The 16,072-nt window shown below is 37.7% G+C and overlaps 1 protein-coding gene across 1 annotated transcript in view; it reads left to right on the top strand.

Moving 5' to 3' along the window:
- Positions 1-15,748, top strand: part of Slc31a1 (solute carrier family 31 (copper transporter), member 1) — a 43,031-nt gene extending 27,283 nt beyond the window's left edge. The window contains exons 2-5 of the mRNA XM_005382690.2: positions 3,269-3,432; positions 4,103-4,175; positions 11,350-11,518; positions 12,475-15,748. Coding sequence (XP_005382747.1) covers positions 3,301-3,432; positions 4,103-4,175; positions 11,350-11,518; positions 12,475-12,676 — 576 coding nt within the window. The 5' untranslated portion in view covers positions 3,269-3,300 and the 3' untranslated portion in view covers positions 12,677-15,748. The remainder of the gene's footprint in view (positions 1-3,268; positions 3,433-4,102; positions 4,176-11,349; positions 11,519-12,474) is intronic.
- The last annotated feature ends 324 nt before the right edge of the window (positions 15,749-16,072 follow it).

Here is a 16,072-nt window from a genome sequence, read left to right as displayed (position 1 = left end):
TCTCTCAAAATTGCTAAATTGCTAGGGTAGGGCTGGAATTTGTGATATTCCTGCCTCAGCCTCTCTTCCTGCTGGGATTACAGACAGATATCACCACATCTGGTGCATTGCTCACTGTTCCACAAATGCCATTAATTGTAATTGCTTTGCAATCAAGAACCTTGACTCCTTAAAAATACAGTCCAGCTGCTTTGTGGACCTTGGATGTTATTCTTAGATGGTGATAGTAGTGCTAAATTAGGGAAAACAGTTCTTAGAAAGAAAATAAAGTTGGCTGTGAAATTTATAGAAATTTGAGCCAGGTGTGTAGTGCACGCCTGTAATCCCAGTACTCGGGAGGCTCAGGCAGGAGGATTGTTGTGAGTTCAAGACCAGCCTGGGCTACAAAGTGAGCTCGAGGCCAGCCTGAACTGCATAGTGAGACCCTGTCTCAAGAAAAGACAAAAAAAGAAAAAAAGCCATTATAGAAGTCTATTGTCCACTGGCAATAAAAACAAATAAATTCTATTCTTGCTTTGTTTTGTAGTATATATGAATGTAAAAGGTATCCTGCAGATAATACTTCGAAACAGGTACATAGGGACTAGGGCTGTAGTTCAGTGGTAGAGTGCTTGCCTAGCCTGTTTTAAGGGCCTGAATTGAACTCCCAGTACTACCAAAAGATAAAATAGGCGCATACTTTGAAGGATTTTTCTAAAGATTTTTTGTTTGTTATAGTTGTTTCTGTTTTTGTTGTTTGTTTTTGGTACCAGGAATCAAACTCATGACCTCGTGCTTGCCAGGCAGGTGTTGTGCCGGCCCCTTTTCTAAAGATTTGAACATATGAATTCCTGGATCACTGTTATATCTGAGGAAATTTGACAATACATTAAACAGGTTTTTCTAATAAATATTGAGAGGCCTAAACAAAAAGGATCTGTGTGTCTTCAAAAATTATTAATGGGAATGGATATGATAGTGCATCCCTGTAACCCCAGCACTATAATTCCAGCACTTGGGAGCCTGAGACAGGAAGATCAGTGAGAGTTTGAAGTCAGCCTGGGCAACATAGTGAGACCCTGTCTGAAAAAACAAAACACATTGTTAATAGGAAGAATGCTGTAAATGTTCACCAAAGAAATCAAGGGTACAACTCTTAAGTGGTTTGTAGTGCTATGTTCTTATTTTCTTAAACTGTCCTTTACTTGTCATATTCTCCAAAATAAAAAATGTTGCTTTTCAGTTTCCCCTTCTACTTTTTAACCCTGAAACTCCTTGAGGAAATACTATCTACAGTTCATTTGTGAATCTCCCCCTGTCTCTTACAACAAAAGGCATTCAGCAAATATTCACTGTGTCGTCATGGCCAGGATTCACGTTCCTAATTGGAACAAAATTACCTTTTATGGTTCCCTAATATCATTACTTTCCAGGCTGTCATTGGAAAAGAACAAAATTTGTTATTCTACTTCAGTTTCTTTACGAGATGTGTTATCAGTTGTTCTGGCTAGCAAAAATCTTTTCATTCTTATTTTACTTTGTTTTCTTGTTTCAAAAGTATAACCATATCATCACTCAGATACCAATGATTCCTCCATCCCCTCATGATTTCCTTTCAAAATTGCTGCCCACTTACTGATTGTCCCCATCATTGACACTTTGTGCATACTATTTTTTGTGTGTCCTGTTATATAGTGTTTATTATAAAACATTGGTGAAAAAAAAGATCATGTTAAATATCTCTTTGTACCTCCAGTCTAGTCTTTATGACAATGGTATTAATAATACCAGATTATAAGTTTTACAATTATAAAACAGCGTAGCATCTGACATGAAAGTTGTTTAAATTCAAAGTGGAACTTGCCTTATCTTTCACTGGAAATCAAGCCCTTTTCCTAAGCCTACTGTCATAAAATTGTAGGGTAGGATTTAAAGAGGGGAAAATAAATGGCTATTTGTATTTGAGTTGGATACATGGCTCCATGAACATATGAATTTCCTATATAAAGTATATCTCTTCTGCACATCTTAGTAATGTTGTCATGTCACTCCATTTATATTCACCATGAAATTGTTGTGTGTACTTCTTGTTTCTCTCCCTGTGAGAACTTTTGTCTTATTCATTGTTAAATTACTTATTTCGTTGTTAAATTACTAGCACTTTGCTCAGAATTTAACCTCTATTATTAGGAGCTTGATAAACATTGATTGAGTGAGTGAATAATGAGATGCATACTCAGGCTTATGAGCATGAATACCTACTTGGAATTTCTAAAGCTGCTCTTTCTTCCACAGATGGAGGTTGAGAGACACATCAAGACATCCCACTAACACTTTCCTCACCAGGCCACCCCATACTTCCCACACCCCTACCCAACTCCAGCTATAGGAATTACTTGGTACTGATTTATGTCCCAAGTTGACTTTTACAGTAGTGATGTGGTAGGAAAGATACAAGGCTGAGTATGTAGTGTACAGACTTAATTTAATATAGAATATTCAGTATTTACTTTGTTTTTCCAGTTCTTACCTCTGATGCCTTGGTAAAATTGAAAGTGTATCTGAAGTCTGAGCACATTGCTTGCCTAGGGCAGCAATAGACCTTTCTTCAAATTTAAATTAGCTGAAGGTTGGTCGGTTATCTTATAAGTGAAATGTGATTAGAATATCCTGATTAAACACAGGCCATCCGGATTAGGTGTATTATCTGAAATAGTGGCCTTTTATCTGCTGACATTTGAGCTTAGAAAGGCATGGAACAATTAAATTTAATGTTATCTATTTGTATATTGTTACAAATTATTTCCTGCAACCCCCAAAAAGCTGATTTTCTCCTTATCTCATATTTAAATTTGAACATATATTAAATTTGTTTTGTTTTTTGAAACAGGGTCTTACTACGTATTTCAGATTGGCCTTGAACTCACTATTTAGCCCAGGCTGGCCTCAAACTCTTGGTGATCTTCCTGCCTCAGCCTTCCAAGTGCTGGGATTATAGGCATGCATCACCACACCCAGCTAAATATGTCTCTTAAAAGAATAATTCTGTAAGAATTACAGAGTAAAGAAGGGTTAGGTATCTGAAAACTTAAGTACAAATCTTTTCTGCTATCGTCTCCAAAGATGATCTTGAAAAATAATTCTGAGTAAAATTCTAGGAGAGCATTCATCCATTGGGTGAAATTCTATGTAAGCCAACTATTTGAAATTCTATGTAAACCACAAAACAATACTTTCTATCCTTAAAGCTATACATATACATATATATTTTTAATTTTGGTGGTACTAGGCTCTTCAGTGCTCTCAACTTTCGTGGAAAAAATGGATCATTCCCACCATAAGGGGAAAAACTATATGGACAACAGCAGCAGCACTATGCCACCGTCTCACCATCACCCAACGACTTCAGCCTCACACTCTCATGGTGGAGGAGATGGCAGCATGACGATGATGGTGAGTGCCATCGGCGAGGGCATGCAAGCCCTTTCCCAAACACTTAGGTTATGGAAATACTGGAATTTTAGTACTGGGAGCTTATTATCTTTAAAGATCATTTTACCTATGAGGAATAACTAAAGCAGACCTGAAATAAAGTCAACCGACTTGCCTAACTAATACATGTGGCAAATTAGAGACACACCAGAACCAAGATATCTAGAATTCTTTTTTCTCTAATCCCTTCTTTTGAAATTTACTCTTTTGTTTTCCTTTCCTTCTTTTTTTTTTTTTTTTTTTTTTGAGATAGGGTCTCATTGTGCAGTGGAGGCTGGCCTTGAACTCACTATGTAGCACAGGCTGGCCTCAAACTCACAGCACTTCTTCTGCCTCAGCCTCCCAAGTACTGGGACTACATGCTCGCACCACCACACCCAGCCCTCAGCCTTTTATGAATTAAGTTCTGGTCTTTATATTTTGTGTAGAAAAGAGAAGAAGACACAAGTTGGTGGAAGCACAGGACAGTTCTCTTGTTCAGTGCTTTGATACTAATAAACAGATACCAGTACTTCCTCATATGTCTCTTCTTATCTAGACCTTTATTTTGAAATGTACTAGGCTTCTTTGCCTAAAATTCTTATTACGTTATTCAGTCATCTCTAATTAATGTATTTTGGTTTTCTGGCAGCCTATGACCTTCTACTTTGGCTTTAAGGATGTGGAGCTATTGTTTTCCGGTTTGGTGATCAATACAGCTGGAGGTGAGTAAGCTATCAGGTGGTGTTTGAAGGTGACAGTCACAGGAGAGATGGTGATAAAGAATTTGGATACCTAGCACCTCTTTCTTACTTAATATCTGAATCAGTCTGGGCATGTTATATAACCCTGATGCTTCCTATTTCCTAACTAGAATGTGGAAGATGCAACAGTTTGGTCTTCCAGTAAATCTCCCTTAATTAACATGGGTATGTTTTGAAAGTCTTAAAAACAATACAGATCCTAGATAGAAACCCTTTCCCAGGGTTTCTTTATTTGATAAATTGTTGGTCCTGAACTGACCACTACAGACATATTCAAATTTCACAAAATAACCCTACATTAAAAATAACTCATCAATCCTCCTTATCTTAGCTACTTTTCTCATTGCTAGACAAAATACCCAACACCTAGTTAAAGGAAGAAAGGTTTATTATAGCTCACAATTTGTACAGGTTTCATTCCATAGTCAGCTGGCTTCCAGGGCAGGGTGGCATGGCAAAGGAGGATTGCAGTGGAGAAATGGTTTATGGCAGACAGAAGGCAGCAAGCAGCAAAGCAGTGAAGAAATAGCGAAGTAGCAAAGTAGGAAGTGACAAGAGCAGCCCTTCTTCTGTTCAGGCTGCTATACTATGGGGTTAATAATATCCCTGAGTTATTGCAGGCTGATCAGGTCCACAATCTCCTGAATGAGTGTATGGCAAAGGCTAAATAAAAAGAGGCAAATGGAATGATTTCAGGGCCCCAGGAAAATCAAAGCCCTCTCACATAATTCATGATTCTCTCAGGGCTAAGACCACGACCTTCTCTGGGTTGCCCATATTTATTTGGTTATCAGAAGAAGGGAGGGGAATACTCAAGAAGGGCAGAACCACTCAAGGACTTCTCTAAGTAAGGTAAGAAGTTAATCTCCTGAACAATGAGATTCCTGAGGCTATAGTCTTCATCTAGTTGAGATCTGACCCAGGAATCCTTGGCTGTAATCTTGTCTTGTCCATTGAGCCTTTCTGGCTTCATCCACCACTACAGTTTCTAGTAGGGACTAGTGACTCACAGAGGTTCACTTACTATGAGTCCACCATTTCCAGATAAGGAGCCTAGGCCTTGGACAGGTTCACAAGTGAACATGAAAAGCCAGTTGATTAATTTAAGTCCTGCTCAGGTAGGTTTTATTGTGGTCTCCGTCACTACACAACCTTAGGGTAGGTAGCACTCACTCAGGGTAGGCCTTCCCATTACCCACACCCAGAAGTATACTAACAAATCAGTGGACTAATTTAGTAATCATATATTCTTAATTCCAGCATCACACACTCTAGATCCAGCCACCTCTGAAAAGCCCCCCTATGATCCCATGAGGCTTTGGGGACATTTAGACACAAGCCATAACACCCTTGTTTTACAGATACATTAACCTCAAATCATGACATGACTTGCCTTAAATCCTATAGAGTTAATATGTTAGAACTAGGACAAGCACCCAGGCCTTCTACAGCTGCCTAGACCAGAGCTGTTTCTAGTGTACTAAATGATGACTTGTATCTTTCCTGGTTCTTAGTCACTCCTAATTTTGGGGTAGCTGAGCACCCATCTCTTCAATATGCTTTAAATTCAGATTGCTAGAGACCAACAGTCAGTTGGACTTAGGTACCACACTTAATTTGGGGGGTTTTTTGTTTTGTTTTCTTTTGTTTTTTAATTATTTTAGTTGTATTAATAATAGAAGTAGATGTTAATGAAGGAAATATAAAAAAGCACTCTTCTATTAAAAAATAAAATCTCATTACAAAACAATTAGAGAATAACAATAGTTATTACACTGTATATCATGATCTTAAAAGAATGGGCAAACTGTCACTCAGAATATAAGTCATAGACAGAAAAGAATCTCTTATAAAGAATAACCAAATAAAAGGACAATTTTTTTTTCAATGAACAGAGAATCTAGTAGTATAAATAAAACAAATTAGCATGTATCTTAAAATATTTTTGAAACAGTAGAATAATTTGAGGAATTATTTGAACTTCTCCCTACTTCCTATTTATCTATTTCCATATAAATGTATTAGAGAGAAATATTCTCATATTAGAGAAACCATGCAATATTTAAGCTTGTATATCTGGCATATTTCATTTAACATTATGTTCTCAAATTGCATTCATTTGCCTGTGAGTGCCTCAGGTTTATCTTTCTGTATGACAGTAGTGTTCCACTATGTAAAAATACCACATTTTCTTTATCATTCATCTGTTGATGGACATATATCTAGCTATTATAAATCTGACTGTTTTAACATGGATATGCATGTATCCCTGTAATATGATGACTTTAACTTTTTTGAGAAGATACCTAGAAGAGAGGTAGCTGGGACAAATAGAATTTCTATTTTTAGTTTTTTGAGGAATCTCCACACTGATTTCCATAGTGGTTGTACTTACATTCCCACGAACAATGTACAAGAGTTCCTTTTCCCCCACATCCTCATCAGCATTTATTACTGATTTTTTGATGATAGCCATTCTTTTTGGGTTAAGATGGTACGTCAGTGTAGTGTTAATTTGCATTTCTCTAAAGGCCAGCAATGTTGAATATTTTTTATTTATTGGTCATTTGTACAGTTGCCTTTTATTGATTCTTTTTTTTTTTTCGGGGTCTAATTTTTTTGAGTCATTTGTATATTCTAGATTTTAGTCCTCTGAGCTGGCAAAAATTTTTCCCATTGTGTAGGTTGTCTGTTGGTTGTTTCCTTTGCTGCACAGAAGTTTTTTTAATTTAATATGATTCCATTTGTTGAATCTTGGCATTGTTTCTTGTGCCATTGGGATTCTCTTCAGAAAGTTCTGCCTATACCTATGTCTTCAAGAGTTTTACCTATTTTATCTTCTAGCAGATTGTTCCTGTATTACCACTGAGATCTTTTATCCATTTTGATTTTACTTGACCACATGGTGAAATATATTGTTCTAGACTCAGTCTTCTGCATGTGGATATCCAGTTTTCTCAATGCCATTTATTAAAGACACTATCTTTCCTCCAGTGCATATCTTTGGCCTTTTTGTCAAAGATCAAATAGCTGAATGTTTCTGGGGTTATTTCTGCTCCCTCTATTCTGTTCCATTATCTACATGCTTCTTTTTGTGCCAATACTATGCTATTTTAATCACAATATATTATAAAATCACATTTGTAGTGTAACTTCAAATCTGGGATTGTGATGCCTCCTGCTTTGCTTTTGTTACCCAGGTTTGCTTTTGCTATTTTGGGTCTCTTCTGGTTCCATATGAATTTTAGGATTATTTTCTCTAGATCTGTGAGAAATACTGTTGATATTTTGACTGAGATTGCATTAAATCTGCATATGAGTTTGGATGTAGAGCCATTTTGATTATATTGGTTTTGCTTTTCCAGGAACAGGAGGTCTCTTTCCATTTTCTGATGTCAGCTTTGATCTCCTTTATCAGAGTACTGTAGTTTTTGTTATAGAGATCTTTCACTTCCCTGGCTAGGTTAATTCCCAGGTAATTAATTTTTCTTGGTGCTATTGTGATTACTACTGTTTTCCTAACTTTCTCAGTGAGTTCTTTATTAGTGTATAGGAATGCTGTTGATTTGTGTGTGTTTACTTTGTATCCTGCTATATAGCTGAATTTGGTCATTAATTTTAGGAGCCTTTGGTGGAATTTTTTGGGGGTCTTGTAAGTTTGAGGATCATCTCATTTGCAAATGGTACTTTGACTTTGTCCTTTTCTCTACATATCCCTTTTATTTGTTTTTCTTGATTGATTTCCCTAGCTAATGTTTTGAGGACTATGTTGAATAGGAGTGGTGATAGTGAACATCCTTGTCTTTTTCATTATTTTAGATGGAAAGCTTTCAGTTTTTTTCCTATTTCATGTGATGTGGGCAGTATGTTGGTCATAAATGGCTTTTAACAGATTGACATAATATCCCTTTATGCCTATTTTCTTCTGAGTTTTTATCATGAATGGATGTTGGATTCCATCAAAGGCTTTTTCTGTTTTGATTTAGATGGTCATGTGATTTTTGTCCTTGCTTCTGAAATGTATTTATGAAATACATTTATCAATTTGCATATGTTGAACCATCCTTGCATCCCTGGGATAAAGCTTACTCAGTCATGGTATATAATCTGTTTGATGATTTGTTGCATTCTGTTTGCTCCCATCTTGTTGAGGATTTCTGCAGCTATATTCACCAGAGAGACTGGCCTGTAGTTCTCCTTTTTTGGTTGAATCTTTGTCTGGTTTTATGATCAGGGTAATGCTAGCTCCTAAGAATGATTTTGGGGGTACTCCTTCCTTTTCAATTTCATTAAAGAGTTTGAGGACTGTTGATGTTAACTCTTTCCTGAAGTTCTTTTAGAATTCAGTGGTGAATCCATTAGGTCCTGGGCTATTTCTGTTGGTAGGTCTTTTATTACTTCTTCAATTTCATTGCCCATTATTGGATTAGTCAAGATTTTTAAGTCTTCTTGATTCAGTTTTAGTAATTTATATGTATCTAGAAATCTCCATTTCTTCTGAGTTCTTCAGTTTTTTGGCATATAGGTTTGTGAAATAGCTGCTGATAATTTTCTGGATTTCTGGGGTATCTGTTGTAATTTCACCTTTTTCATTTCTTTGGGTTTTTTTTTTCACCTTTTTCATTTCTAATTGCATTGATTCTTGTCTTTTCTTTCCTTTTTTATTGGCTAGGATATGTCTATTTTGTTTATTCTTTCAAAGAACTAGCTCTTTGATTCATTGAGTCTTTGTTTTTTTGTTTTTTTGGTTTTTTTTTTAGTTTCCATTTCATTGATTGATGTTCTGATCTTTACAGTCTCCTTACTATACAAGCTCTGAATTTGGATTGTTCTTATTTTTCTGGACCTTGAGATACATCATCAGGTTATTTATTTGGGCTCTTTGTTTTTTTGATGTGGGCATTTACAGCTATAAACTTCCCTCATAGCACTGCTTTCATTGTGTCCCATAAGTTCTGGTGTGTTGTAATGGCATTATCATTTAATTCTAGGAACTGTCTTATTTATTCCTTAACTTCTTCTGTGAGCCATTGATTATTCAAGATTGTATTGTTTAATTTCCATATGTTTGCATAGTTTCTGTGGTTTCTGTTGCTACTGATTTCTACTTCCATTGTACTGTGATCTAATGATATTGATGATATGCATGGTAAAATTTCTATTCTTTTGCATGTACTTAAGTATGCTTTATTAGCTAGCACATGGTCTATTTTGGAGAAAGTACCATGTGCTGCTGAAAAGAATGTGTATTCTGTTGTTGGGTGGAACACTCTATAGATATTTATTAAGTCCAATTTTTCAAAGGTTTGGTTCATTTCTGATGTTTCTTTGTTGCTTTTTTTATTTAGTTAATCTATTTTGATAGTAGGGTGCTGAGGTCCCCCACTATAATTGTATTGATGTTTATCTGATCTTTTATGTCCATAAGTGTTTGTTTTATGAAGTTGGGTGCACTGTGGTTTGGTCCATTATATGTTTATAATTATTATCTCTTTCTGTTGACTAGTCTGTTCACCCAATATGTAATGTCCTTCCTGTCTCTATTGATCAGCTTTGGCTTAAAGTTTACTTTGTCTGAAAATGAGTTAGGTACTCCTGCTTGTTTTTTGAATTCCTATTGCATAGAATATTTTTTTCTATTGCAGGCTTATCTTTGAATCCATAAAATTCATTTGTTTTAGGGGAAAGGGGAGAATTTAGTTCAAGCAGTATGTTAAATTAGCCGTGTGATACCCTCGTTTCATTATCAGCACTTCACAAAGTGAAAGGTTTAGCATTGAAATGTCTATTCAAGAAATGTAGTCAAGCTGGGTGTGGTGGCACAGTCCTGTAATCCTAGCATTCAGGAGGCTGAAGCAAGAGGATCACAACCTGGAGGCTAGCCCTGTCTCAAGAAGTAAAAAAGTAAAAAAATGTAGCCAAGTACTTCAAAATAGGTATTTTTAGGGAGGCTACTTGGGCCCAGGAGCTGGAGACCAACCTGGAAAGCACAGTGATACCTTAGCTCATCTGAGGAAAATGAAAAAGAAGAAAAGATTGTTTCCTTTTTCTTCTCTCTTTTTTTTTTTTAAACAGGATCTCACTATGAAGCCCTTACCTTGAACTCATAATCCTCCTGCCCTAACCTCCTAAATGCTGGAATTATAGGTGTGCATCACCATGCCCAGATTTATTACCTTTTTCAGTATTCTACTTTATGTGTTTTAATGTAAAATAGCTAATTTAATGACATCAAGCAGGCAGACCGAAAGATTATTGTTGTTCAAATGATTGAGGGGAGTGCTAGGGATTGAATCCAGGGCCTGTGCACTAAGCTATATCATCAGCACCCCCCACTTTTTTTTCTGTAACTTTGAGACAGGGTCTTACTGAGTTGTTCAATTGCCCAGGCTGGGCTCAAACTTGTAATTCTCCTGCTTCAGCCTCCCAGTGTTCTGGGATTATAGGCAGACAGGTTTTTTGTACCTTAATCAGAAAGTAAACTTGGCACAGTAGCACAAGTCTGCACACCCAGCTACTCAAGTGACTAAAGTTCACTTGAGCCCTAGAGTTCAAGGCTAACCTAGGCAACATAACAGGATGCCATCTCAAAAAAAAAAAAAAAAAAAATTAAACTGGTTAATATGAGACCAATAATAATAAAAAGCCAGGCACAGTGACATATAGTTGTGATCCTAGTTACTTGGCAGACTGAGGCAGAATGGAGGATCACCTGAGCCCAGGAGTTTGAGATCAGCCTGGGCAAATAAGCAAGAGTCTGTCTGGGGAGGTGGGGGAGGGGAATAAAGAGGGAAGAGGGAAGGAAAAAAGAAGGATGGAAAAATGTAAATTGGAGGGTGGGGGTCTAACTCAGTGATAGATCATGTGCTTAGATACACAAAGCTCTGGGTTCAATCCTTAACAATCCCCTCCCCGCAAAAAGTAAATATGAAATATGTTCTTTAGCAGAGGCAATGGCTTTCACTACCAACATCTTAGCTATTGTCCTGTCTAGGCAAGTTAAAAACTAACTATACAACTATTCTCAAACACTGAGTAGCACTTTTTCTATGTTGTCTTTCTAGCTGAACACACACACTGGCTAATGGTTTTGCACATATTTAACAATACCTCCCTCTCTTCCTTCCCTATCTAGAAATGGCAGGAGCTTTTGTGGCAGTGTTTTTACTAGCAATGTTCTATGAAGGCCTCAAGATTGCCCGAGAAGGTCTCCTGCGTAAGTCACAAGTCAGCATTCGCTACAATTCCATGCCTGTCCCAGGACCAAATGGAACCATCCTCATGGAGACACACAAAACTGTTGGGTAAGAAGACTCCACATGGAATCTTCATGGAAATTCTGGAGAGCTGGCTTAGTTAAGCAGCAAGGCAGCTATTAGCAGTACCCCTCTACTGAGTGAAATAGAGGCAGGTAGATCACTGCAAGTTCAAGGCTAGCATGGGCTACATAGTGAGTTCAAAGCCAGCCTGAACTATACAAGAAGACCCCAACTCAAAAAAAAAAGTTAGGAATTTCAAGTTAAGGTATAAAAGAATGGCAGAATACGATTTATTCTTTTCTATACAAAGTTTAACCTAGCTCTATTAATGTGTATGTTCTAACAAAGTATTTGAATGACTGTTAGTTTTTCCTATTGACTGGCATATGCTTTATTGAGGTTCAGATTTAATATAAAAGTAGGTCTTAAAGCTAGATTAGACTTTATAAAATCCTATAGACCAACATCCTACTTTCAAGCAAACAATATTATTTATTTCCTTTAGACTGATGAGCTTTCTAAAGTCCCAAAAGGTTGAAACTTCCCTAAGATGACACAGAATGAGTAGTAAAATCTCCTGATCTCTAATGCAAGAATTTCTACTACACCACCCAACTGACAATTCTAACTCCATTTATTTGTAGACTGTGAACCTTGCAAAGGTAGACATCTCAAAAATATTCAAACAAATACATATGGGAAGGTTTAGGGCTTCCCTTTCAGGATCCAAAGTGGAGATAAGTCAAGATTACTTCTCCTTTTACCCTGTTCTCAAGAAATGTATCTCCTGCCAACAACATATAACCATATCTGTCCAGGGGACAGCCGTATGGTGTTTTATTTCAGGGACCAATAAAAATATACACACGTTACCCATGAGTCACCAAGTGGCTGTCAGGCAGTCCAGTTGAGGCTCACCTCATGGCCACACCTGCTGCCTCTTTCTTCTGATCTGCAGAGCTCCTGTGAGTCTGATTGTTGTGTCCCTATTTATTCCCCAGGCAGCAGATGCTGAGTTTTCCTCACCTTCTGCAGACAGTGCTGCATATCATCCAGGTGGTCATCAGCTACTTTCTCATGCTAATCTTCATGACCTACAACGGGTACCTCTGCATCGCAGTAGCAGCGGGGGCTGGAACAGGATACTTCCTCTTCAGCTGGAAGAAGGCAGTGGTAGTGGACATCACAGAGCATTGCCATTAACATCAGAGTCCGTGGTGTGGCCTTATTGATTACAGTGGGAAGCAGTTCAAGACTGGAAGACACAATTCCTGCTCCAGTCATCCCTTCTTGTTCCTGTCTCTTCGCACCCACACATACACACCTGCTGAATAGACGTTTAGTTTACAGTTTCTTCTCCAAGGAAAATTGTCTTTTCTAAGCCGAGATTCCCATTACCCTTGAAGAGAAACTACCCCTTAGATGTCTTCTCTATCATCCTAGATTCTTGTTTAATCCAGGTAGCTTTCTAGTCAATGACTTGATTGTCTGCTTCCTTTTTTTAATCTTCTGGGGTTTCTGTTTTTAACAGACAATATGTGAATTTAGTGGGTTTTTTTCTGGGTCAGTGACGGAAAGAGATTAATTTCAGTCAGTATGGCTGGCAGCTGAAGGATATTCTTGCCCAACTATCCCCCAGACTCAAACATCACATTAAAAATTAAGCTCCAGTCTTTGAACTTCAAAAAAGGGAAAATACATTGTGCCTTTCTCTAGGTGTGATGTGTTGTACCAAAATCTTGGTAGTATGCAAAAGCGTGATTTTGAGACTAAATATAGGCCCAGAACTTGTAGAGTATGTATTCTTGAGTTGCTAACTCATTAGCTTGTGTTCCCACTTAACATTTTGATTAGAATGAGCTTGTCAGTCAAAAAAAAAAAAGAATCAATTTGAGAAAATAGAATAGACATTTTAAAATAAAACCATTGCCATTTTACTTTGACTTGCTACCTTTTTTTGTCCCAGCTGCACAAAGCAAGAGTTTGATTTTTATTCCTCATTTTTATTTTCATGTGTCTGCCTCCAAACCAGTGATTTTCAGACTTTCGCCTACATCAGAATCATCTGGAGAATTTGTTAAAACACTAGTTACCGGGCCTCAACCCTAGAGCCCTAAATCTGGCATTTCTAAGTTCCCAGGTGATGTTCTGCTGACAAACTAGAACACCACATTTTGAGAATGTCTGCTTTAAACTAAGGAAGTACACCTGGGGGGCGTGGCGCACTACCTGGTATTGGGCATGAGAATTTGAATTGCTGGTTGGTAGGTGGTATGTCTGGGCATACCTCATGTAGTACATGTTGCTGGTCAATACTTAATCATTCCACAAACATTTATTCAGCTCCAGCTGTGTGTATGTACTCACACACATGTATGAAGGACTATAACTAAAGTACTTTCAACAGCACGTATGAAGTCAGTAGTCCTTTTTTAAAAAGATCTGTGATTCCTTGAAAACAGTGTGAAGGCTGAGAGAGACCTTTGCTTTGCAGTAAAAATGAGCCAGTCTTGGGGCCAGATGGGCAAAAGTCCACCTTTCTTTAGAGAGGCATAGAAGTGTGGTCTGCTGATGCCCAGATTTTCCTTAGCCCCCAACATCCTTGTCCATACTAGGTACATCCTCATACACAACATGACCACCTTTGTTATTACCCTTGGGGGCTTTATTAGATCACACGTGGCCAAAACCTCTTTTCTCAATGAAGAATCACATTGGATTTTTATTCTGTTCAGTTGTTAGTCTATGCCGTAGTCTTGTTTCTAAACTACCTCTTTAAAGTGATTCTTCTTGTGCTGGTCTGTTCTTTCCTGCCCTCCTTGGTGCTAGATCCAATTGTGCCTCAGGGCAGAGGAGATAAAACACAGTTATCCTGTTGTCCTGTGTTGTGGTTTTGAAATTTGTACTTTCTCTGTGGGTACTGGTTAAATATTGGAGAGCAAAAAATGTGTACTTCTACATCTGTGAACCAAGAGAGAGTTTGAGCCTACTGGGTTGAGATTAAAATGCAAGAATCAACGTTTAGACCTTTGTACTTTTCTCACATTTCATCCCCTCATAATGTTGATACTTAGCATGAGCAAAGTGAATGACAGGTACTTGACAGCCAACATTAAGATATAAACAGCCTATTGTATAAACAGCTTCTATCCCTTACAAGCCAAGGAATAATAATACCTTGAGGTGTACATAAGAATCAATGCTTAATGGTGACTCTGGTGCTCTCTAGAAATCTAGGCATGAGCTGCTATAAAATACCTTCCAGGAACAGGACATTATCAGTGGGGTGAGAAAATCAAGGCCAGTTAAGATAAAGTGCTATGAATTTGCAACTCCCAGAGAGGAACCTCAGTTTTGGACAAGTCTTCAGGTGTTTAGGGTAGAGAGAATCTGAAAAACATGAATTTTAATAGATCCTTGACAAAGCTAGTGAAGGAGAAAAAAGTTAAAGTTTAAATTCCGTCTTTTTTGAGCTCATGAATTTTGATGACACAGTGATCTCATTGACTTTCATTTCTGTATCTGTGTTCACTTAGAATTTAATGCCTCTGACTTTTTTGGATCTAAACTTCTGTTTTTTCCTTTCCTTTTCCCATCTGTTAGAAGACTATGTCTCCATTTCTTTGGCATCTTACTTTGCTGACCTTCTCTCTATCTTTCAGTCCTTTATCCTGTGGGCATTGCTATGCCGTGGATATAACTACCAACCAGAAATTGGTATTTATAAACATGGTAGAGACCTTAAGTATGTGTCTGGAAGCAATTGTCCCACTGCAATTTCTATAAAGCTTGGTAAAAGGCTACCTAGTACCCACACCAGCATTATAAAATCCGAGGTGCTGTCTCTAGTCTATGATGAAGGAACACTCAACACCCCCACTGGCCACAAATGAAATCCTGTGTCCACCGCAGGATTAAAAATTAAAGTTTCTTCAGTACTTCTAAGATAGGATTGTCAAAACTTCCTTTTCAGGCTGTGAGTACTGGGATTGGGTTCCAGTCACAAGGGGTTCCTTATAAGGAGCTGGGGGCGTGATGCAGGAGGGAAATACTCCCATCCTTTAATTTTGATCCTGCCGCTTCCAGCTGCTTCTTCAAAAGAAACATCTAAAGATACAAAGTCTTTATTTGAAAAAATGCCTTAATCACTGGGTCTACAATTCATGTTGACTGTTTTAGATTGTAAGCTCCTGAGAGCAGTATTGCTGTAGTTGGAATGTTTTAACAGTGTCATGTGCAAAGGAACAAAATAAATATTTTGATTTTGTGATTCTAGTACGTCTTTCCATCCAAGGTGCTATCAGAAGCTGGTCTCTTCAGTTAGCATTCAGGCTGGCCATTAGCATGTTTTTAAGATGTCAGGGTCTGTTAAGTGACATGATCTCAGTGTCATCTCACTCTCCTCTCCTCTACTTAAAATAACAACCTAGTACACACCAGGAGATCTGCATGACCTTTTGCACAGGAGGCAGGATCTTCATGAAGCTGCATGTATGTCCATATACCAAGGATTCCTGAATTTAAAAGGTAGCCATCATAATCCCTTGCCTGTGTTTATGCCATCAGAAAGGAGGCTGTGAACTGGGCCTGGAAGAAGTT

This window comes from Chinchilla lanigera, unplaced genomic scaffold, assembly GCF_000276665.1.
Source record: "Chinchilla lanigera isolate Chin_1 unplaced genomic scaffold, ChiLan1.0 scaffold00018, whole genome shotgun sequence".
NCBI classification, from domain to species: Eukaryota; Metazoa; Chordata; class Mammalia; order Rodentia; family Chinchillidae; genus Chinchilla; species Chinchilla lanigera.
Note: the sequence above shows the minus strand (reverse complement) of the source record. Positions and strands in the feature narration are given on the sequence as shown.